Below are 23235 nucleotides of genomic sequence, written 5' to 3' on the forward strand. Positions count from 1 at the left end.
GAGGGCTGAAGGCAGAAGAAGACTTCCTGCTGAGCAAGGAGCCCGATGCGGGTCTCGATCCCAGGACCTGAGCTGAAGGCAGACGCCCAATGGACCAAGCTGCCCAGGTACCCCCCACCGTAACCACCAGTAACTGTCCAGTTGAACGGTGTTGACTACATTCACACTCGTGCAGCCTACCTCCAGAACTCTCCGTCTTCCAGAACTAAATCTCTATACCCATTAAACAACAACCTGGAGTCTATTTTCACATGAAGCAAGATTTGGGAAGGTCGAATGGAAAAGTAACTGTGTGAACAGAGGTCAGGGCCCAGAGTAAAGCCAGACTGGACAGGAGCCTTCCGATGGGAGGAAGCAGTAGAAGAGATCAGAAAAATATGTTGGAAGCTGGACTGTGGACAGTCTTGGATATTAAGCTCAGGAATTTGTCCTTTATTTTACAGGTTTTGGGGAGGCCCCAAATAGCTTTGAACAGGATGAGGAACACCTGGCTCGTTTTGAATGGTTCCCCTGTGCCACCCCCCCCAAAACCTTGCTCCCCATTGCCGCTTATTATAATTAAGTCAACTTTCCCAGAGCATTCCTTTCGCTCCCAAACACTGAGTGTGTACATAATGGCACGTGCTTAATAAACACTCGCTCTTTGTTTAGGGAGACTGATGAATCATGCATCGACTTTGCAAAGTAGACTAGCCAAGGAGACGGAACAGGGAGAGGAAAGAACAGAGGGACTCGGGTTCTGTGTGGTCACCACCTCTTCCAAGTCGGCCGATGGCACTTTAAGGCTGTAATGAGCTGGTTGGAAATTATACAGGGAAAACACGAGTACCTGATCTACATTTCCTATTGCAAGATTGCATGAAAACACTTTTGTGGACCTTTCAGAAACCTCAGTGACGTCATCCTGGGCCTTTTCTGCAGCCTGCCTTTTTAATGACATCTTGGTCTTTTCCTGTCAATACACATGTCCTCATTATTGACAGTTACGTAGAATTGCATGGTATGGATATAGTTTTGTTTTGTTTTTTTTAAGATTTTATTTATTTATTTGACAGTAGGCAGAGAGGCAGGCAGAGAGAGAGGAGGAAGCAGGCTCCCCGCCACGCAGAAAGCCCGATGCGGGGCTCGATCCCAGGACCCCGGGATCATGACCCGGGCCGAAGGCAGAGGCTTTAACCCACTGAGCCATCCAGGCGCCCCTGGATATAGTTTATTCAACTGGTTGTTTTGTTCATGTTTTTTTTCATGGAAAAGTGAGCTTCCAGTTTCTCATTTCCAGTGAATATTGACGGCGAACATCCTCTCCTGTGCCTCTTTTTATACTTGGATCTTTGGGGATCATTGTTGTATGTCTTCTGCATTCACTAGAGGAAGGAAATGGTTCTAAAGATTCCCAAGAATTTCCCCAAGTCAGCCTCCGCTGGCTGAGTTACTGGATATGCAAGTGATGGGAAATCTTTCAGATTCTTCTTTTCTTTCCTGAAATCAATCTTCCCTTTATTTATTTATTTATTTTTAAATTTTATTTATTTATTTGACAGAGAGATCACAAGTAGGCAGAGAGGCAGGCGGAGAGAGAGGAGGGACCGAGCAGAGAGCCCAATGCGGGGCCCAATCCCAGGACCCCGGGATCATGACCTGAGCCGAAGGGAGAGGCTTAACCCACTAAGCCACCCAGGCGCCCCTCAGCCTTCCCTTTAAAAGCTGGAGGCCCAAGGGCCAGTGCTTGCTTTCGTGACCGATGAGAAGCTCCAGGCTGGTTCCTCCATCCCCCACTCCCAAGGGAGTTAGGGCAGCCTTGGCTATGGGCCTCTGTGGTTGCTCTGGTTCCAGGCAGACCTGTGGGTTCCGAGGGAGTACGATTTGGCTATTGCCTGGCGTTTCCTTCCAGCAGCAATGCTGCGACCATCTGACCTGGGTCTGGGGAGAAGTCACACTTGAGCATTCTGAGCTCACGGGCTCTGATGAATGAGAATTCTTTCCCGTACAACCTTGCCTCTTCCAGACTGCTCAGACCTCTCCTCAGTGCACTTACTTAGACCACATGTTAGGGGAGCCTGGTTGGCTCAGTCCCCAGAGCATACGACTCTTGATCTCAGGGTCCTTGGTAGGACCCCATCTTGGGTGTGGACCCTTCTTCGATAAATAAATAAATAAATGACTTCCTTTAAAAAAAAATCACTATTTAAAGTAAAAAAAGGGGGGGGGGCGGCTCCTGGGTGGCTCAGTGTGTTAAAGCCTCTGCCTTTGGCTCAGGTCATGATCTCAGGGTCCTGGGATCGAGCCCCACATCAGCCTCTCTGCTCAGCGGGGAGCCTGCTTCCCCCTCTCTCTCTGCCTGCCTCCCTGCCTTCTTGTGATCTCTCTGTCCAATAAATAAATAAAATCTTAAAAAAAATTAGACCACATGTTAATCAGCTTTTAATTACTGCTGACTCCACTTTCCATGTGGGTTTTCTTTATAGTGTTAGAAAAGGGGCGGGAGCCCCACTGACGGGTGAGAACCACACAGTGGGGACAAGCAGGACTCCGCCTTGACCAAGACCAAGACCAAGACCAAGACCAGGACCCCTGACCAAACTAGAGCTCTATTTTTGTTCCCCAACCTCTTGTGGTCCCAAGAACGTAAACGTTCTGTAACCCCAGGGGCTATTCCATCCCGCTCTGTGTGTCTCTCCATAAAGGCTGATGTAAGGGTCACTTTTCACAGAATTCGACGACTTTACACATTCTTTTATGCACCAGCTAACCTCGATGCTTTTTACCACCCACAGACGAGATGGGTGGTCTCCAGGGCCAGGGATGTATCCTCCAGGAAACGCTCCCCTGATCTGTGCGAAGAAAATGTTGGAATTTTAATTTATCCTTTTAAAATTTCTTTTCTGTGTATGCTTTGAAATGTTTGTAGTAGCACTTAAAACATATATATTGGGTTTTTGTGGGGGTGTCTTTTATTCCTTTTTAAATTAATTAATTAATTATTTTAAAGATTTTATTTATTTGATAGATCGCGAGCAGGCAGAGAGGCAGGCAGAGAGAGAGAGGAGGAAGCGGGCTCCCCGCTGAGCAGAGAGCCGGATGTGGGGCTTGATCCCAGGACCCCGAGATCATGACCTTTGCTGAAGGCAGAGGCTTTAACCCACTGAGCCACCCAGGCACCCCTTATTCCTTTTTTAGAAAGACTACTTATTTATTTTTGGGAGAGAGAAGAGAGCACGAGTGGGGGTAGGGCCATAAGGAGAAGCAGGCTCCCTGCTCAGCAGGGAGCCTGATGCAGGACTCAATCCCAAGACCCAGGGATCATGACCTGAGCCAAAGGCAGACACTGGAGCAACTAGGCCACCCAGGCACCCCTAGTTTCTATTTCTTGAGAATAAATGCGTGCACGTGGAATTGCAGAGTCAAGGGATACATACATCTTGAATGTTTTTTGATATACTGATTTCCAGAGGGTTCTACCATCTTGTGTTTCCTCCAGCAGCATACATGTGTCCATACCCTCACCCACAGATCACTGGGCATTATTATTTATAGAAATCTTTACACATTAGAAAAATGAAAAGTGGCATTTTGTGTTTCTTTTGTTAGTAGTGTGATTTTTTTTTCCCCATTTATGGTGTGTGTGTGTGTGTGTGAGAGAGAAATACCTATTCATGTCCTCTGCAGTCTTCAATTTCCTTCCTAGAAACCTCTCCCACCCTAGTCCAATCGCCACCTTCAGTGATAAATGGATTTTCTTTCTTTTTTAATTTTTATTTTTAAGTAATTCTACACCCTGCATGGGGCCCAAACCCACAGCCCCGATATTCAGAGTCACGTGCTCTATGGACTGAGACAGCCAGGAGCCCCTGAAAAATGGATTTTCATTTTTGCTTTCCTTTGCTAGCTCTGGCTACTACTTAGGCTGAAGAGATTTTCATGTTTATCGTTGGGCATTTGGATTTGAGTGTTATAACATTTTAAAAATTTTTGTTGTGAAATACCTGTCTTTTACTTTATATCTTATAGGCTCCCAGCCTAGATGGGAAGGTCTGCCCCACTTCAAGGTACATATGCATTTAGTCCCCAAATTTTCCTAAGTGTTATTTTAATATTTCGATTTCTACATGAAAATCTATAATTCTTCTAGAATGTATTTTTGTATTTGGTATAAAGCAGGGAGTTTTTTCTTCCAAATGCCTGACCAACCATACACTTTCATTAAATAATTTCTTACTAATTGAACATAATAAAAAAAGGAAAAAAATGAAAATAAAAATAAAATAAGCTGACAAAAAACAACAACAAAATGCTTTCTCATTGAATTAAAATGCCACCTTTATTGGGGTGCCTGGTTGGCTCAGTCAGTTAAGCATCTGATTCTTTTTTGTTTTTTTAGATTTATTTATTTATTTTAGAGAGAGAGAGCATGGGAGGGAGGGACAGAGAGACTCAAGAGGACTCCGCTTGGACACAGAGCCCAAGGCAGGACTCAGTTCCACAACCCTGACATCACGACCCGAGCATAAACCAAGAGTCGGGTGCGCAACTGACTGTGCCACCCAGGTGCCCCTAAACATCTGACTCTTGACCTCAGCTCAAGTCTTGATCTCAGGGTTGTGAGGTCAAGCCCGGTGTTGGGTCCCATGCTGGGTATGGAGCCTACTTTCAAAACAAAACAAACAAAATAAAAAATAAAGTATCACCTTTATCATAGAGTAGTTTTTAGATAATTTGGATTTGTGTCCAGATCTTCTCTTCTGTTCAACATGGGTTTACTCTTGTGTTTATATCTTTTTTTTTTTTTTTTTTCTTTTTAAATAACTGTTTTGGGGCACCTGGGTGGCTCAGGTGGTTAAGTTGGTTAAGTTACTGTCTTCGGCTCAGGTCATGATCTGAGAGTCCTGGGCTCCCAGCTCTATGGGGAGTCTACTTCTCCCTCTGACCTTCTCAGCTCTCAGGCTCTCTCTCACTCTCTCTCTCAAATAAATAAATAAATAAATAAATAAATAAATAAATAAATATCTTCATATAAATAAATAAATAACTGTTTTGAGGGGTGCCTGGGTGGCTTAGTGGGTTAAGCCTCTACCTTTGGTTCAGTCATGATCTCAGAGTCCTGGGATCAAACCCCACATGGGGCTCTCTGCTCAGCAGGGAACCTTCCTGCCCCTGCCCCCCACCTACTTGTGATATCTGTCTGTCAGATAAATAAATAAAAATCTTTAAGAAAAAAATTTTTTAAAAAAGCTGTTATTTTATAATAAATAAATAAATAAATAAATAAATAAATAAACTGTTTAGAGGGGCACCTGGGTGGCTCAGTGGGTTAAGCCTCTGCCTTCGGCTCAGGTCATGATCTCAGGGTCCTGGGATCGACCCCCACATTGGGCTCTCTGCTCAGCAGGGAGCCTGCTTCCCCCTCTCTCTCTGCCTGCCTCTCTGCCTACTTGCGATCTCTCTCTCTCTGTCAAATAAATAAATAAAATCTTTTTAAAAAATTAAAAAAAAAAACAAAAACAGAGGTGCCTGGGTGGCTCAGTTGGTTAAGCGTCTGCCTTCAGCTCAGGTCATGATCCCAGGATTCTGGGATCAAGCCCCGTATCGGGCTCCCTGCTCAGCGGGAAGCCTGCTTTCCCTCTCCCACTCTCCCTGCTTGTGTTCCCTCTCTCACGGTGTCTCTCTCTCTGTCACATAAATAAATAAAATATTTAAAAATAAATAAATAAAATAAAATAAAATACAAAGAAGATTTGTAGTCTGTCGTGTTTACTTTGCATTTACAAAGCTAGCATGTCAGACAAGTATCACCAGTTTCCGAAAGTGATGCCAAGTGTATCGTAGAGGGAACTAGAACATTTTAATGTAATCTTATGTTCACACTATTTCTTGAACCGAGATATAATTCACATACCATAATTCACCCTTTCCAAGAGGTCTGGATTTTAGTCTATTCACAAGGTTGTCCAAACTTCAGCACATTTTCCTCTCCCCGTGTTCGTTGGCAGGCACTCCTTTCCTCAACTCCCAAGCCCTGGAAACCACTGATCTCTTTCTGTCTCTACGGGTTTGCCTATTCTGGACATTTCATATAAACGGAATCTACCATATGTGGCCTTTGTGTCTGGTGTTCATTCAGCATCACGTTTCCAAAGTTCATCCTCATTGTAGTGTGTGTTGGGACTTCATTTCTTTTTATGGTGGAGTAATAAACAAAATGCCATATTTTGTTTATCTTTTCATCAGTGGATGGACATTTGGGTTTTATGAATGAGGCTGCTCTGAACACTCGTTTACAAGTCTTTGTATGAACATATGTTTCCAGTTCTCTTGGGTATAGAACTAGAAGTGCAATTGCTGGGTCCTATAGGAAATCTTGAAGTTACTAAGGAACTGTGAAATTGTCTTCCACAGTAGCTACACCATTTTACATTCCCACCAGAAATACATGAGGGCTCTCATCGCTCCATATGCTCACCAAGTCTTGTTATTCAGTGTTTGTTATTCTGTTTGTTTTAATCATAGCCATCCTAGTGGGTGCCAAGTAGTATCTTATAGTGTGTGTGTAATATTTTATTTATTTGACATATAGAGAGGCAGTGAGAGAGGGAACACAGCAGGGGGAATGGGAGAGAGAGAAGCAGGTTTCCCACCGAGCAGAGAGCCCAATGGGGGTCTAGATCCCAGGACCCTGGGATCATGACCTGAGCTGAAGGCAGACCCTAACGACTGAGCCACCCAGGCACCCCTCTCATTGTGTTTGTATTTGCATTTCCTTCAAGACTAATGATGCTCTCGTGATTGTTGGCCATTTGTGTATCTTTTGGAAGAATTGTATATTCATGTCTTTTGCCTATTTTTTCATTAGGTTGTCTTTTTGTTGAATTTTAAGGGTTCTTTATATATTTTGGATACTAGATCCTAATCAAATAAACAATTTGCAAATACTTTCTCCCATTTCATTTTCATTCTTTTTTTTTTTTAAGATTTTATTTATTTATTTGACGGAGAGAGAGAGAGAACAAGCAGAGGGAGTGGCAGGCAGATGGAGAAGGAGAAGCAGGCTCCAGACTGAGCAAGGAGGCCAATGCAGGGCTCAATCCCAGAACCCCTGGATCATGACCGGAGTGGAAGGCTGACGCTTAACTGACTACGACACCCAGGCGCCCTTCATTTCATTTTCTTTTCTTTTTTTTTTTTTTTAAAGATTTTATTTATTTATTTGACAGAGAGAGATCACAAGCAGACGGAGAGGCAGGCAGAGAGAGAGAGAGGGAATCAGGCTCCCTGCTGAGCAGAGAGCCGACGCGGGACTCGATCCCAGGACCCTGAGATCATGACCTGAGCCGAAGGCAGCGGCCCAACCCACTGAGCCACCCAGGCACCCTCATTTCATTTTCTTGATGGTGTCCTTTGAAGCACAAGTTTTCTATTTTTTCTTCTGCTTGTATGTTTGCTGTCATATTTAAGAAACTGTGGTCAGGGTGTCTGGGTAGCTCATTTGGTTAAGTGTTCGCCTCTTGGTTTCTGCTGGGGTGCTGATCTTGTGGTTGTGATATCCGGCCCCGCGTGGGGCTCTGCACTCAGCCTGGAATCTGCTTCAGATTCTCTTTCCCTCTCCCTGCTGCTCACTCTCTCTCTCTCTCTCAAATAAATAAATAAATAAAATCTTAAGAAAAAAATAAAAGAGGGGCGCCTGGGTGGCTCAGTGGGTTAAGCCTCTGCCTTCGGCTCGGGTCATGATCTCGGGGGCCTGGGATCGAGACCCGCATCGGGCTCTCTGCTCAGCAGGGAGCCTGCTTCCTCCTCTCTCTCTGCCTGCCTCTCTATCTACTTGTGATCTCTCTCTATATATCAAATGGATAAAATCTTAAAAAAAAAAGTCTTAAAAAAAAGAAAAGAAAAGAAAAAAAAAACTTGTATAATGCAAGTTCAAAGATTTACATCTGTGTTTCCTTCCAAGAGTCGAAAAGCTTTGACTCTTACATTTACGTCTTTGTAGTAATTTTTGAAATCAGGATGTGTGAGTCTTCCAACTTTGCTCTAAGATTGTTTTTGGCTTCTGAGTCTCTTGCAATTCCATATGAATTTTAAGATCAACTTGTCAATTTCAGCCCAAAAAGAGATGGCTGGAATTTTAATAGTGATTGTAAAATTTAGATAGACCTCATATCTTTTATGTTAAACTCATTCTGAGGCATTTTTGCAGTTCCTGATGTTGATGAGAATGGAATTTTTAAAACATTTTTATTTATTTTTAAATTTATTTTAAGTAATCTCTACACCCAACCTGGGACTTGAACACATGAACCCGAGATCAAGAGTAACACACTCCTCTAACCGAGCCAGCCAGGCACCCCTGGGACTTTTTTATTTTCACATCTGTTGCATTTTTGCCAATTAAAGTAAATCCTTTGATTTTTGCAAATGCCCAGTTGCCGTACAAATTTCCTTGTTTATTTTGGTAGATTTTGTTGACATCTCTTGGGTTTCTACACAGAGCCATCTCTTCTAACACTTAGACTGATTATTTTCGTGTTCTGTTCTACTTCATCGGCTTCACCCTTCAAAGTGACTTAGGTAGGGCGCCTGGGTGACTCGGCTAAGCGACTACATTTGGCTCAGGTTATGATCCCGGAGTCCCAGGATGGAGTCCCTCATTGGGCTCCCAGCTCCATGGGGTGTCTGCTTCTCCCTCCAGCCTTCTCCCCTCTCATGCCCTCTCTCATTCTCTCTAATAAATAAATTAAAAAAATGGGGGTGCCTGGGTGGCTCAGTGGATTAGGCCTCTGCCTTCGGCCCGGGTCATGATCCCAGGGTCCTGGGATCGAGCCCCGCATCAGGAACCTCTGCTTAGCAGGGAGCCTGCTTCCCCCCCACCCCGCCGCCTGCCTCTCTGCCTACTTGTGATCTCTCTTTGTCAAATAAAGAAATAAAATCTTTAAAAACAAAACAAAAATGAAAATCAACTTAGGTGATGATGATGATGATAGCCTCATTCCCCCGAAGTCCACCTAGTTTCGGACTGCTGGGTCTTGGTACATAGTCTTTACTTAAGTTGTAGTCTTTTCTCCTGTTTTTCTTAAAAACTGTTACAGAAACAGTGACTGAATTTTATTAACCTCACAGCACCTATAAATAAAAGAATATGGCTTTTCTTCATAATTTGTTAGTATAATGAATTCTGTTGATGCATTTCCCCAAGTGAGACCATTGTGACATTTTAGAATAATATCCTGTTCCATCATGGAACAATATTCCTTTTGATGTCCTGCTGGATTCAATTGGCCAGTATTTTCTTTTACATTTTTGCGTCTGTAAAGGCATACCCCAGAGATACTGGTGGTTGGTTTCCAGACGGCCACAATAAAGTGAATACTACAATAAAATGAGTCAAATGAATTTTTTGGTTTCCTAGTGCGTATAAAATTATGTTTACACTATATTGTGTATATTAACATTATGTCTGAAAAGAAGCACACACCTTAATTAAAAATATTTTATTGCAGGAGCTTGGGTGGCTCAGTTGGATGGTATCTGCCTTTGGTTCAGGTCATGATCCAGGAGTCCCAGGATCGAGTCCCGCCTTGGGCTCCCTGCTCAGTGGGGAGTCTGCTTCTCCCTCTGCCTCTCCCCCTTCTTGTACGTTTTGTCTGAAATAAATAAATAAAATCTTTCAAAAAAACTCTTTATTGCTAAAAAATGCTAACCATCATCTGAGCTTCAGTGAGTTGTCATCTTTTTGTTGGTGGAGGGTCTTAACTTGACGTTGATGGCTGCTGACTGATCAGGCTGGTGGCTTTGGAGGTTGGGGTGGCCATGGCAATTTCTTAAGATAACAGTGAAATTTGCTGCATCAGTTGCCTGACTCTACCTTTCACGAACAATTTCTCTGTAGCATTCGATGCTGCTGGATGGCATTTTACTCACAGTATAACTTCTTTCAAAGTCAGAATTGGTCCTCTCAAACTCTGCTGCTACTTTATTAACTAAATTTATGAAATATTCTCTCTCTCTCTCTCTTTTTTTTTTTTTTTTTTTAGAGGGGGTGAGGGACAGAGGGAAAGAGAATCTTAAGCAGGCTCCAAGCCCTGACGCAGGGTTCAACTCCATGACCCTGAGATCACAATGTGAGCTGAAATCAAAAGTAGGAGGCTTAGCTGACGGAGCCACCAGGGCACCCCAGTTTATGGAATTTTCTAAATGCTTTACTGTCTTTTTTTTTTTTTTAAGGTTTTATTTATTTATTTGACAGACAGAGATCATAAGTAGGCAGAGAGGCAGGCAGAGAGAGAGAGGAAGGGAAGCAAGCTCCCTGCTGAGCAGAGAGCCCGATGCTGGGCTCGATCCCAGGACCCTGAGACCATGACCTGAGCCGACCGAAGGCAGAGGCTTAACCCACTGAGCCACCCAGGCTTTAACCTACTGAGCCATCCAGGTGCTCCTATTCTTTTTTAAGTACATTTTAGTCCTATCTCATTCCATGAATAAGGGGTCCTGTCACCGGATATGATCCAGTTGGTGTCCCCAGCCTAGTCCCTGTTCTCAGCTGTGGGGCGACCAAGGTGTACCACAGTGTGAGCGTGGAAGGAGATTTGGACGTGACCACCTCAGGGACTTGCTCAGCTGGACAGCATTTTTTTACTCTGCGAGGGACAGCGTGAGACTTTCCAGTGGAAGGAAACAGCCACCATCAGTCTGCCCTGGGGTCCAAACCCTGCACAGAGCCTGGCTCATCTCCCCTCCCTCCCAGGGCCTTGCAATTACTGCGCTAAGCGGGTGCCCTTCCCTTCGCCTAGGAACCCGGATGATGTAGTGCTGAGTGGCCTGATCCCGAGTCCTGGAAAGACTAAAAAGTACTGTTTTTTGTTAATCATGCAGTGAGGCAACCTGCATTTTATGGAATTGAAATGCTTGGACCCTATTTATGACATTATGGTAGAGTTCAGCGGTAGTCCAAAATTTACCAGGAAGTCATCCATTTCCTGCAGATTTTCCAGTTTTGTTGCCATGGGCCTGAATTAACATCTCCTATCATTTTTTCAGTCTTTTCCATTTTTGTGGCTACAGTATCCATTCTGTTCCTAATAATAGCACTTGCATTTTCCTTTTTTTTTTTTTTTTTCTGAATTGGCTTTGCCAGGTATTGGCTTGTTTGGTTTTTCAAAGAAAACTTATTTACCTTTCCACTAGCTTTTTATTTGTTTTCTCTTTCATCCATATTAAATTCCTCTTGCTACTTTTGCTTGGTTTATCTTGTTGATTTCCTTAAACTGAATCCCATAGTTCACTAATTTCAATCTTCTTAAAAACAAAAGAGTACATATGTCTCATACGAAGTGTAATTTTTATTACCTCCTAGATAATTTGTAATTTTCTCTTTGATCTGCAGGTTATTTTGGAGGATGTTTTTTGGTTTCTAAGTAGAGTTTTTTGGGTCATTTTATAAACTTATTGAAAGCTATTTGTGTGTTTTTTTAAAGATTTAATTCATTGATTTGACAGAGAGAGCAAGCAAGAGAACATGAGCCTTCCATTATTACTGTGTTTTGTTTTTTAAATAAAGAACTTGGGGTGGGGGGTGCCTGGGTGGCTTAGTCGTTAAGCGTCTGCCTTTGGCTCAGGTCATGATCGCAGGGTCCTGGGATAGAGCCCCACGTCCAGCTTCTTGCTGGGTGAGGAGCCTGCTTTTTCCTCTCCCTCTGCTCTCCCCCCCTCCACTTGTGTTCTCTCTCTCAAATAAATAAATAAAATCTTTATTTTTGTTTTTTAAAAGATTTTATTTATTTAACAGAGAGAGCAAGCACTAGCAGAGGGAACAGCAGGCAGAGGGAGAAGCAGGCTCCCCACTGAGCAGGGAGCCTGAGGCAGGGCTCCATCCCAGGTCCCTGGGATCATGACCTGAGTGGAAGGCCGACGCTTAATGGATTGAGCCACCCAGGCACCCTAAATAAAATCTTTAAAAAAAAAAAATCAAGCAAAGAACTTGGATTTTTGAGGGAGTTTGTTGCAAGTATCTGGCTGCTGTGATATTTACTGCCTATCCTCTCCTGGAGTGAAGCTGGTACTGGGTCTAAAATATCCCCCATTGCTCAAGGTTTAAGGCTTTTAGATGCTTGGCTGTGTGTTGTCACTGTTTTTGTGTGCCTTTGCCTGGTATTTGGTAGGTGACTCACCTTTTATTTTTAGCCTCTGTCACTTCTAGCTGCTAGATTTTGTTTTCTAACTCCGTTTTGGTAGGGAAATTAGCCCATTCAAAAAAAAAAAATTTTTTTTTAAGTAGCTGATACCTGATTTGATTCATTGTATTTGTTACATTTTATGCTTTGTTTCCTGTCTTCCTTTTTTTTTTTTTTAAAGTTTTGCAGGCGTGTAAGCTTGTAACTTTCTCTTCATTTCCTCTTTTCTCCTTCCTTAATTGGGATTCTACACTGTTCAGGGCTGCAGGTGGTGACCTTTGCTGTCCCGCAGGAGCCCCGGACTTGTCTATGTCTTCGAGATGCTTCTCTTCCAGAGCGTCCCCTTGGACCCAGAGATCTTTGCAATATTTTTATCCTCTCCCCACTTGAAATGTAGGATTTTGCAGCACACGTGTGCATCTTTTTATTTTATTATTGTTTAAAGATTTTACTTGTTTGACAGAGAGAGAGCACCAGCGGGGGTGGGGGAGGGGCAGAGGGCGAAGCAGACCCCCCACCCCCCAACCCCCGCTGAGCAGGGACCCTGGCAGGGAATCCAACCCAGGACCCCGAGTTCAACAGACTGAGCCACCCAGGCGCCCCCGTGTGTATCTTTTTTAAAAAAATCACAGCGGGCTAGAATATGGTGCGCCCTTCTGATGCACTGACTCAAGTCTCTTTCAGATGATGTAAATTCCCCTGTATTATCCCTCATCTGTAACTATTTCTGCTTTTTTTTTTTTTTAAGATTTTATTTATTTCTTTGACAGAGACAGATCACAAGTAGGCAGAGAGGAAAGCAGAGAGAGGAGGAAGCAGGCTCCCTGCTGAGCAGAGAGCCCGATGCGGGACTCGATCCCAGGACCCTGAGATCATGACCTGAGCTGAAGGCAGAGGCTTTAACCCACTGAGCCACCCAGGCGCCCCAATATTTCTGCTTCTTGAACTCCCGTTATTCACATGTTAGGTCTCCTGGACTTTTTTTTTTCCTTTGATGTATTTTTCAAGTCCTTTTTCCATCACGATTTCCATTTCCAAGCGAAATGCCCTCTGGGTTCCGAGATATGTCTTCTACTTGATAGTCCAGATTCTGATTTGGCCTCTCCTGAGAAACATTCTTTTTTGTCTGGACCAGGACCTAAGCGTTCATTGTAGTTATTTTTTTTTTTTTTAAGATTTTTTTATTTATTAATTTGACAGACAGAGATCACAAGTAGGCAGAGAGGCAGGCAGAGAGAGAGGAGGAAGCAGGCTCCCTGCTAAGCAGAGAGCCCGATGCAGGGCTCGATCCCAGGACCCTGAGATCATGACCTGAGCCCAAGGCAGAGGCTTAACCCACTGAGCCACCCAGGAGCCACTCATTGTTGTTTTTGATGAAGTCTCCCATTAACTGTTCCTTTGAGAGAGCTGCCCACAGCAGGTGGGACTTCTTTTCCTTGGGAGCCCCTTTGGAAGAGAGTTGCCCTCGGGGACTGGGTCTACTCACCTTTGGTCTTGAACCTCGGCAAAGCAAGGAGTGGTGGGAGGCCAGGCGATTTCTGCTCTTCTGGGCCTGGGCTGAGAACTGGCAAACCACCAGGCCTCTCTGAACCACAGTTGCCTCCCAGGACTCTGGGCAAGTAGAGTCAGCCCGCTTCCTGGTGAATTTTTAGTCAAGAGTGTGTGTGTGTGTGTGTGTGTGTGTGTGTGTGTGTGGTTGGCCCCTTCATTCCCTCCTCATCTGCCTCCCCCCCCTCCCCTCTGCTTCCTTCCTTCTTTTCTTGTCTGGCTCCTTGAAGAAACCACATCTGATCTTCGCTCTAGGCTTCAGGGCTGTTGTACAGTTTTGCAGGTTGTTAACTATACAAGTACTCGGCTCAGGGGCGGAGCTGGTACTCCCTGCTGCTCTCACCAAGTTGTGCTCTGGTGAGGGCCTATGTCTGCCTGGGGGAAGGGCTGCTTTCTGACAACTGGCACAGAGGCATACTTACCAGGTGTCTCCAGGGCTACGCTGCCCACGGAGAGCACCTTCCCCTAACCTGAGCGCAGATCCTACTCCAGGGTGGCTTTGAGGGGCATCCTTCCCTCCTGTGCAGCTGTCCAGTGCTCTCTCCAGGCACCACAGAGAACCTAGCTCTGTTCCCATTGGGAACCCCAAGGGGAGGGTGTTGGGTTGGAGGGCGCCAGGGTGGGGGAGCTTGCACTCCAGCAACGGGGACCAGAATCAAGCTCCAGGCACCAGGAAATAAAGATGCTAGTTTGTTTTCATTTCCACCTAAACTTTTCCTCAATTTATTTACAAAGAAATACCCGGCCTGGGCAGTAAAACAAAACCAAAAATAACTCTAGTCCCACCACTCAGAAGCAGTGACTGTTGATGATTCTACAGAACTTTCTAACCTCTAATATTTTAGAGTATTTTTGAATAGAGAATATACATGCATGGTATAAAATTCAAAAGGAACAAAAAAAAAGGTCTCCTTTCCCCTCCTCCCACTCAATTTCCTTTTTCAGAGAAGCACTGTTACCAGAAATACCCCATTTATTTACACTCAATTGGATGTGTAGACATATACGTATTTTTCCCCACAAAGGGTTGCATTTCCTTTTTTTTTTTTTTTTTTTTTTTTTAGATTTTATTTATTTGACAGAGAGAGCACAAGCAGGGGGAGTGGCAGAGGGAGAGGGAGAAGCAGGCTCCCTGCAGAGCAGGGGGAGCCCAGAGCAGGGGGAGCCTGATGTGGGACTCCATGTGGGACTTGATCCCAGGACCCTGAGATCATGACCTGAGGTGAAGTCAGATGTTTAACTGACTGAGCCACCCCAACGCCCCTGGCTATACATATATTTTTTTTTTAGCTTTACATTATATCAAAAGTATATAATCACATCAAAACTATTAATGAACAATAAAATCCTTTAAAATTATAAATGTTCATTTTAGAAAGATGACCTTACTAATAAGCAATTACCTTTCTTTAAAAAAAAGCAAGCTCTACATCCAACATGGGGCTTGAACTCAAAGACACCCCAAGATCAAGAGTCCCATGCTCTACCAACCGAGCCAGCCAGGCACCCCAGTAATTACCTTTTGCATATATATCTATCTCTCTTTCTATATATATATATACACTTTTATGTGGGTGTATACATACACACATATTTGTGCAAGTATGTTTAACTAAAATGAGATTGTACCATTCCTAACCTGCTTTCAAAAATTTATCATAAACACTCCTCTTTCTTACTAAATATGATTGCATCACTGGATTTTTCAAATTGTATTATAAATAATACTGTGATGATGTCTGTATATATAATTTTAATTTTTTAAGTATTTCCTTAGGTCACAGGGTTTAGGTATTTTTTTAAAAAATTTATTTATTTATTTGACAGACAGATATCACAAGTAGGCAAGGAGGCAGGCAGAGAGAGAGGGGGAAGTAGGCTCCCTGATGCGGGACTTGATCCCAAGACCCTGAGATCATGACCTGAGCTGAAGGCAGAGGCTTAACCCACTGAGCCACCAGGCACCCCAGGGTTTGGGTATTTTATAAGCTCTTAATACATACTGAGACTTGCAGTCTGGAGAGACTGGCCCAGGGCCTGTCTTATCAGAAGCAGGACAGGAGGCAGCTTGTCCCCTGCCCCCATCCCCCCCACACCATCTAGCATCAGTGGCTGATTTTTTCTCACAGTTTCTAAGGAGGCTATTAGGAGCCACTGACAGATTTTAAGTAGACCGATAACATAACCAGATTTGCATTTCAGACTCCTGTTTTAGGGCCTGTTCTCTGGCTTAGTACCATTTGGCCCATAGGAGGCATCAAGAGAGCAGGTCTGTAACCTGTTGCTATGGAGACAGCAGTGCAGGCCTTCCACCAAGAGCCAGAAAGGATACCCCTGGACAATGTGCACCAAGGTCCTTTTTGTGTCAGGACTTCAACTCCTGCGAGTCCCTCTGCGTTGGGGCTGCTTATGCATCTCCGAACACCAGCGACTCACCTTTCCTGGGCCCTGACTGCGCGCCAGACCCTTTCCTGGGCGCCCACCAGGCTTAGTCTCCTCTGAGGTTGGTACTGTGACCGCGCTCCCTTTTGCACACGAGACAACTGAGTCAGACAAAGGTTAAACACCTTGTCTGTGATTACGCTGTTGCTAAATCTGGCCTCACAGCAGTATGCAGAGCCTGTGCCCTTGACCCCTAAGCTTCCCAGCCTCGGGCCACTTCCCTGGACCGTTGGCTGGGCCGTGGGAGTAGTTTCCAAGCCAGACCCCTCAGACTGCTTTTGTCTGTAGCACAATTTTACGACATCAGCATTTTGGTTTTGTTTAGTTTTGGTTGAGGGTTAAAAAAAAAAGCCAACAACACACAAAAGTTCCTGATTTGTCTTCCTGTTTCCTCCTTCCCTCAAAAGACTGGGAGCTGAGCTATTTGACTGGACGCTCCTTCCGGGCAGGTTCACATTGTAATAATCTGAGCAGGAAATGGTGGGCGTCGTGGTCGGCCTCTGGCCTTCGGGAGCCCCAGTCCGTTTAACGACTGTGAGGTTAAGTAGAGAAGCTTCCTTGGGACTCAAACTTGATACAGAGGCCACGATGTGAATCAAAGTAATAATGGCTGAACTCACTCTCTGTAGGGGCTGCTCGTGTGTGTGCTTGGTGAGGCTGTTTTGGAAACAACATAAAAATTCTGCCTCATGGCCTCTGAGAAGTGATCTGGGAGCACTTTTCGGAGCATTTATCATCACAGCAGGCTCTGTGGTAGATGCCTGACTGACATGGTGCCATTATGTAGCGTGTTTTCCAGAAGAACTTGAGAAGCTGTCAGGGTAGCTACTGGTATCCTGGGGTTGGTTCAGTTTGGGCTGCTGTGGGGCTTTCTCCTCAGAGGAAGAAGCTGACATTAGGACCACCCATTGGCCTACATGGCCCCCCTAGAGTTAGAGCTTCTCAGCGCGGACCCGCAGAGCTCTGGAAGGCTCCCCCCATGGGGCTCTCCTTCAGTTCAGGCTGACCCGCCAGCTCAAGGCCCGGGCCCAGGCATTCTGGTCTTTGCTTCTCCCTGTGTTCCTTAGCCTGAAGACCCCTCCAGGCTTCAGAGGAAGTGCAGGGAGTTGATTCTCATGTACCTGGAGAAGAGCACGTAGAGGCGGCGGAACCAGAGCAGCTGGCTGTGGTGGCAGGACATGGCTCTCTAGGAGAAGCAGAGAGGCCTGGTCATGGAACTGTTTCACTCCCTCTTTCTTCACCTGAACTGCTTCTTCCCACGAGCTCAGCTCATGCTGTAGCCTACTCTGGCTTCTCCCTGGGACGAGTGAAGCTCTCCGGATGGGCCTCCCATCGCTGCCTCCCCTGTCCCACCTCCTACCGACAACCCAGTGATAAACTCACAGGATAGTAATGGCGGCCACAGCGCGCGCGCAGTCTCCATGCATCACCTCAGCTTAGACAACACGGCTGGTGTCTGAAGCCAGAGCCACGTGAATGACCCTGAAGCCCACATTCTTAATTTCTTTGCTTCCCTACATCGTATAGATCAAATGTACGAGGAGGTTTTATGGGAAGTGAGCTACATTATTGTGCTCACGCTCCTCTGAATTACGGAAGCTGGAAGAAAGAGGAAGAGAAGAAATAGAAGGCACAGAGACACATTCACACCAAAGTGTACCCATGGGTGTGGGGTTCTCCTTGCCAAAATGTGTATTATCTTGTTATTTAGACCTAGAGTAGTTCAGTTTTAAACCATAGATCATAGCGACTGATGAAACTAGATATAACATAGATAAATATATATGAAATACATATATATTTATTATATTATATATAATATATATTTATATATGTATATAAATATATATATGAAACTAGATATAATATATAAATATTTCCTGCCTGCTTTTCTCTAAGTACCAAAAGTCAACTGCCTCTCTGAGCTATTATCATTGAAGACCTTTATGTAAAGAACTCATTTTATTTTTATTTTTTTATGATTTTATTTATTTATTTGTCAGAGAGAGAACACAAGCACGGGGAGTGGCAGAGGGAGAGGGAGAAGCAGACTCCTCACTGAGCAGGGAGCCCGAAGTGGGACTTGATCCCAGGACCCTGGGATCACCACCCAAGCCGAAGGCAGATGCCCAACCAACCGAACCACCCAGGTGTCCCCAAAATGTTTATTTTAGAAAAACATTGAGAGAGGGGTGCCTGGGTGGCTCAGTGGGTTAAGCCTCTGCCTTGGGCTCAGGTCATGATCCCAGGGTCCTGGGATCAAGCCCCGCATCGGGCTCTCTGCTCAGCAGGGAGTCTGCTTTCCCCTCTCTCTCTGCCTGCCTCTCAGCCTACTTGTGATCTCTGTCTGTCAAATAAATAAATAAAATCTTAAAAAAAAAACAAAAACAAAACATTGAGAGAAGGGATGAACTTTGTAGCCCAGACACACTTGACTTGTCTGTTTTTAGCAGCTACCAAGTCACATGAGTCTCCCAAATCATCCTGCCCCCAGTGGTCTAATTTTTGGGTTCCCTAACATTTCAACAGCTTTTCAGTACCCATTCAATACAATAGACACTTACTGTCCATTTGTTTTCTTACAAACTGTTTTTCTATTACTTTTCCAAGGGAATACAAAACATCAAATTTTTTTCTATGCCTCCCCTCCTTTTTGGAGCATTTCCACTACATTTCCTTCAAAGATATGATTTTGTAGGTTATCCAGTACTACCATCAATTCATCTGCTGAATATTAGTTCCCTTTTTTCCTTTTTAAGATTTTATTTATTTATTTGACAGACAGAGATCACAAGTAGGCAGAGAGGCAGGCAGAGAGAGAGGAAGGGAAGCAGGCTCCCTGCTGAGCAGAGAGCCTGATGTGGGGCTCGATCCCAGGACCCTGAGACCATGACCTGAGCTGAAGGCAGAGGTTTAACCCACTGAGCCACCCAGGCGTCCCTATTAGTTCCCTTTTTGACTATCATAAATTATACTAACATTCTTGCTCATAAATTTCTGAACATGGGACCCCTGGGTGGCTCAGTCAGTTAAGCATCTCAGGTCATGATCTCAGGGTCCTGGGATCAAGTCCTGCATCGGGCTCCCTGCTCAGTGGGGAGTCTGCTTCTCCCTCTGCCCCTCCCACTGCTCAGGCTCTCTCTCAGTCTCTTTCTCTATTAAATAAATAAAATCTTAAAAAGATAGTTTAAAAAAAAGTTAAAAAGCGGTTAGAATACACAAGTTGTGACTGATATATGTACTAAGCTCTGGTGGTTATATCTAGTATCTCAAACAAAAACCACAGAGCACACACATTCTTTTTAGATAACACGTTAACATTTACAAAAACTGATCATAAAGTAGGTCATTCACTAAGGAATTCTCAGTAAGTTTTTAAAAAACCAGTATGACACAAGCCACATGTAGTGACCAGGAAGCAATTCAATTCTAAATCAATAATAAAAAGGCTACAGGATAATTCGTGTTCTGGTAGCTACCTTCTATAAAGTTACTGCAAACACTTGAATACCATATCATTGTTCCTAGGGGAAATAATGGTTTTGGTCCCTGAGAGCCTCTGGTCTCAATATTTTCATCAACTGATCAGTACATAACCTTGTTTTATGTGGGTTTCTGTTTAAAGATGACTTATTTAATATTATGTTATCAATTCATTCACCAAATTCACAGCCAATAGGGCTGTAACTCATGCATGAATGAAGCTTATCTAGCTCGCCCTTAGAATCATTAGACAGCACTTGAATGGCTTACTCAGAAGACATTTAAAATAGTAAAATCACCAACAAAAAGCACAAAAATGAGAACAATGTGTCACCAAAAATACTGAAGAGGGGATACTTGTTCGCAGAGCTGAAACAAGAAGGCAGAGGGTCACCTTGTTCAACCTCAGCGGGGAACCTGGGTGTGTGCATTGGTGGCAACTTAAAACCTCACTGCCCTGCAGATACGCATGTCCACAAATGACCACAAAAGCCCCATATTAATTTTGGGGTTACGAGTAAATTTTAGCACGTAGGCGCATTTGCAAAGATGGAACCTGTGGATAATGAGGATTGATGGTACACACACACACACACACACACGCACGCACGCATTTGTAAACTCGAAAATACACCCTTAAAAGCCTCATGTATTAAAGAGGAACTCAAAATAGAAACTGTAAGTTACTTATAACTGAGTGACAGTAGAAGTGTGTATCAAAACTTGTGGGGTGCAGCTAAAGAAATACTTCAAGGGAAATTAATAGTATTAAAGTGTATTTTTAAAAAAAGATTGAAAATGGGGAAAAAAGCTAACCTTTTCAGTCCAAGATATTAAAAAAAAGAAAAAACAGTGTAAAATCTGAATAAAGTAGAAGGACATAAATAAAGAACAGAAAGTAAGGAACTATCAAATAAAACAAAGGAGAATTCATGTTTCTGGTCAGTGTTGCATTCTCAGTATCTAGCAAAGTGCCTTGTAGTAGGTATAAATGTGTATCACAGACAGTTCAGAAAATAAAGCTAAGCAAAATAATAATAATAAAACTTTAACTATAATTACATATATTATACAAATATTATATATAATATATAGTCACACTATATTATATATATAATGTATTATATGTATATATTGTATATATATAATTTCATATACATATAAAATGTATATTTTGTATGTATATATTTAATATATTGTACATATATAATTATATAAAAATATATAAAATATAAAAATATATAAAATTGTATATATATAAATTGTATATATACAATATATAATTATATATTATACATAATACATAATGCAATATATATATACGAAATACATTATATATAATATATAGTCCCACTCTAGTCACACGTGGAGGCAGATTGGATCAATTCTCCTTAACTCCCTAACTCTGTGGTTTTCAGAATCACCCGCCCCTTGGACAGCTAAGAGTTTTCACTATGAGGCCTTTGCTGGGCCTGACATTTCCTCAGCAGGTAAATAAGCCTCTGGTGGTCTATCCTATTGGCTCTTTACAGGGGGTCCTGGCAGGTCTGAGTTCCTCTCTGTACATCCTTACAGTGGAATGCAGGCACCCATTAAAATTCTAATGTATAATGACATAGAAGAAAATCGTCATAATGTTGTTAGGACAGGTTTTAAATAGTAGGCACCGTGAATCCCATTAAAAAAATATATATGTTAGGGCGCCTGGGTGGCTCAGTGGGTTAAGCCGCTGCCTTCGGCTCAGGTCATGATCTCAGGGTCCTGGGATCGAGTCCCGCATCGGGCTCTTTGCTCAGCAGGGAGCCTGCTTCCCTCTCTCTCTCTGCCTGCCTCTCTGTCTACTTGTGATCTCTGTCTGTCAAATAAATAAATAAAATCTTAAAAAAAAAAAATAAAATAAAAAAAAATATATATGTTAGCAATGATTTTCTCTGAGTGGTAGCATTCAGGGTAATTTTTATTGATTATCTTTATTTTCTTCTTGATGCTTTTATATAAAGTATTTCTAGATGTCCTACAACGAACATTATATTTTTACTTTTAAAAATAATGTATTACGTTTATGATCAGAAAAAAGGGCAAAAGTCCCTGAGAAGCTATGACTGCCAAGGTCTAGCTGGATAGTCCTGACACTCAGATGCTAAGCCACTACGGAAGGTCTTCACTTAGGGGTCGTGGGGGGCCAGGGGGTCTGGGACAGAGATCTGGAGGGAGGGTGTCGGGGAATTCACAATCCTCACCTTGGCCTGTGCCACTTCTTTGCTGGTGAGCACGAAGAGGACATCCCGGGTATGAAGCAGAGAAAAGGGCAGGTCCAGAAGGGAGATGTACTTGCGCAACACATTCACTGACTGAAGCGTGAGCACCGAGCACCCTGGTTGGGGGAGGCGGAGAGGGGAGAAGTGAAGAGTCTTGTTGCTTCCAGGCAGATTTCACCTGAGCACCCTACCCCTCCTTTGGGGCTCAGGGCAGGGCAAAACCATGGCCACGGAGTAGCCAGATGTCTCGGTAGCACCAAAGGTGCTCTTTGCCCATCGTTCTCACAGACAGGAAGAGTGAAAGGACCACAGAACATCTGGCCGGCAGCCCTCTACTCAAGCCCTAGCAAGATTAAGGTGGTTGCTAGAGGTTGGAGACTGGCTACTTCAAGGCCAAGGGAAAGGCGATAAAGACCAGAATTTTGGGATTGGGAGGCAAGAGACCTAGCTCCTGCTCTGATGCTGAAGACCTGACAGACTTGGGAAAGTGCCTTCTGCTCTCTGAGACTCAGTTTTCTCATCTGTAAAGTGGTGTTGACAATGTGGAAGCCTGTCTCACGGGGCTGGTATCGGCCCACTCAGAAAGAGCACACCCGACTGTGTTCTCACTTGCGTCATCATCTTGTCGCTCCTGAGGGATGTCTCCTATTCCCACCGACAGACCAGAAACTGGCCTAGAGAGGTTAAGCCTCAGTGTCACACAGTAAATGGCCAAGTGGGGTCAAACACCTTTCAAGTAGGTGAACCCCTCAAACACTCATCAGCTGTTTGCACCCTGGCTAAGTGATGGGGGCTGGGATGGGAGTTTAGATGGACAGACTGAAAGAACATTAGAGGTGAGAAAAGACCCACCTGGGAAGAAAGCTAGACAGATGAGCGGGCAAGGCCTGGGGTCATGGTTAATTTCATGTGTCAACTCAACTGGGTCATAGGCTACCCAGATATTTGGCTGATTACTTCTGGGTGTGCCTGGGAGGGTATTTGTGGATGAGACTAACATTTAAATCAGTGGACTCAGGAAAGCAGATAGCCCTCCCCCCAGTGAGGGTGGGCATGGTCCCATTCTCCAAGGGCCTGAATAGAAGAATAGATAGAAGAAGGGAGAATTTGTTCTTTTCTGCTTGACTCTTGAGCTGAGACACTGGTCATCTCCTGCCCTTGGACCGGGATTTACACCACTGGCTCTCCTACTTCTCAGGCCTTTGGACCCAGACTGACTGACACCACCAGCTTTCCTGGGGCCCCAGTTTGCAGAAGGCAGACTGTGAGACTTCTCAGCTTCTGTACTTGGATGAGTCAAGTTTTATAATAAGTCTCTTTTTACATGTATCTCCTATTGGCTTTGT

The 23235-nt window shown here is 43.9% G+C and overlaps 1 protein-coding gene across 1 annotated transcript in view; it reads right to left on the reverse strand.

The window, feature by feature from the left end:
• Positions 1 to 17073: 17073 nt before the first annotated feature.
• PIGL (phosphatidylinositol glycan anchor biosynthesis class L) overlaps positions 17074 to 23235 on the reverse strand; it is a 62491-nt gene continuing 56329 nt past the window's right edge. The window contains exons 6-7 of the mRNA XM_032841368.1: positions 21872 to 22005; positions 17074 to 17334 (exon numbers count right to left, since the gene is read on the reverse strand). Coding sequence (XP_032697259.1) covers positions 17236 to 17334; positions 21872 to 22005 — 233 coding nt within the window. The 3' untranslated portion in view covers positions 17074 to 17235. The remainder of the gene's footprint in view (positions 17335 to 21871; positions 22006 to 23235) is intronic.

Source organism: Lontra canadensis, unplaced genomic scaffold (genome assembly GCF_010015895.1).
Source record: "Lontra canadensis isolate GAN:19392208 unplaced genomic scaffold, GSC_riverotter_1.0 scaffold122, whole genome shotgun sequence".
In the NCBI taxonomy this organism is placed as follows: Eukaryota; Metazoa; Chordata; class Mammalia; order Carnivora; family Mustelidae; genus Lontra; species Lontra canadensis.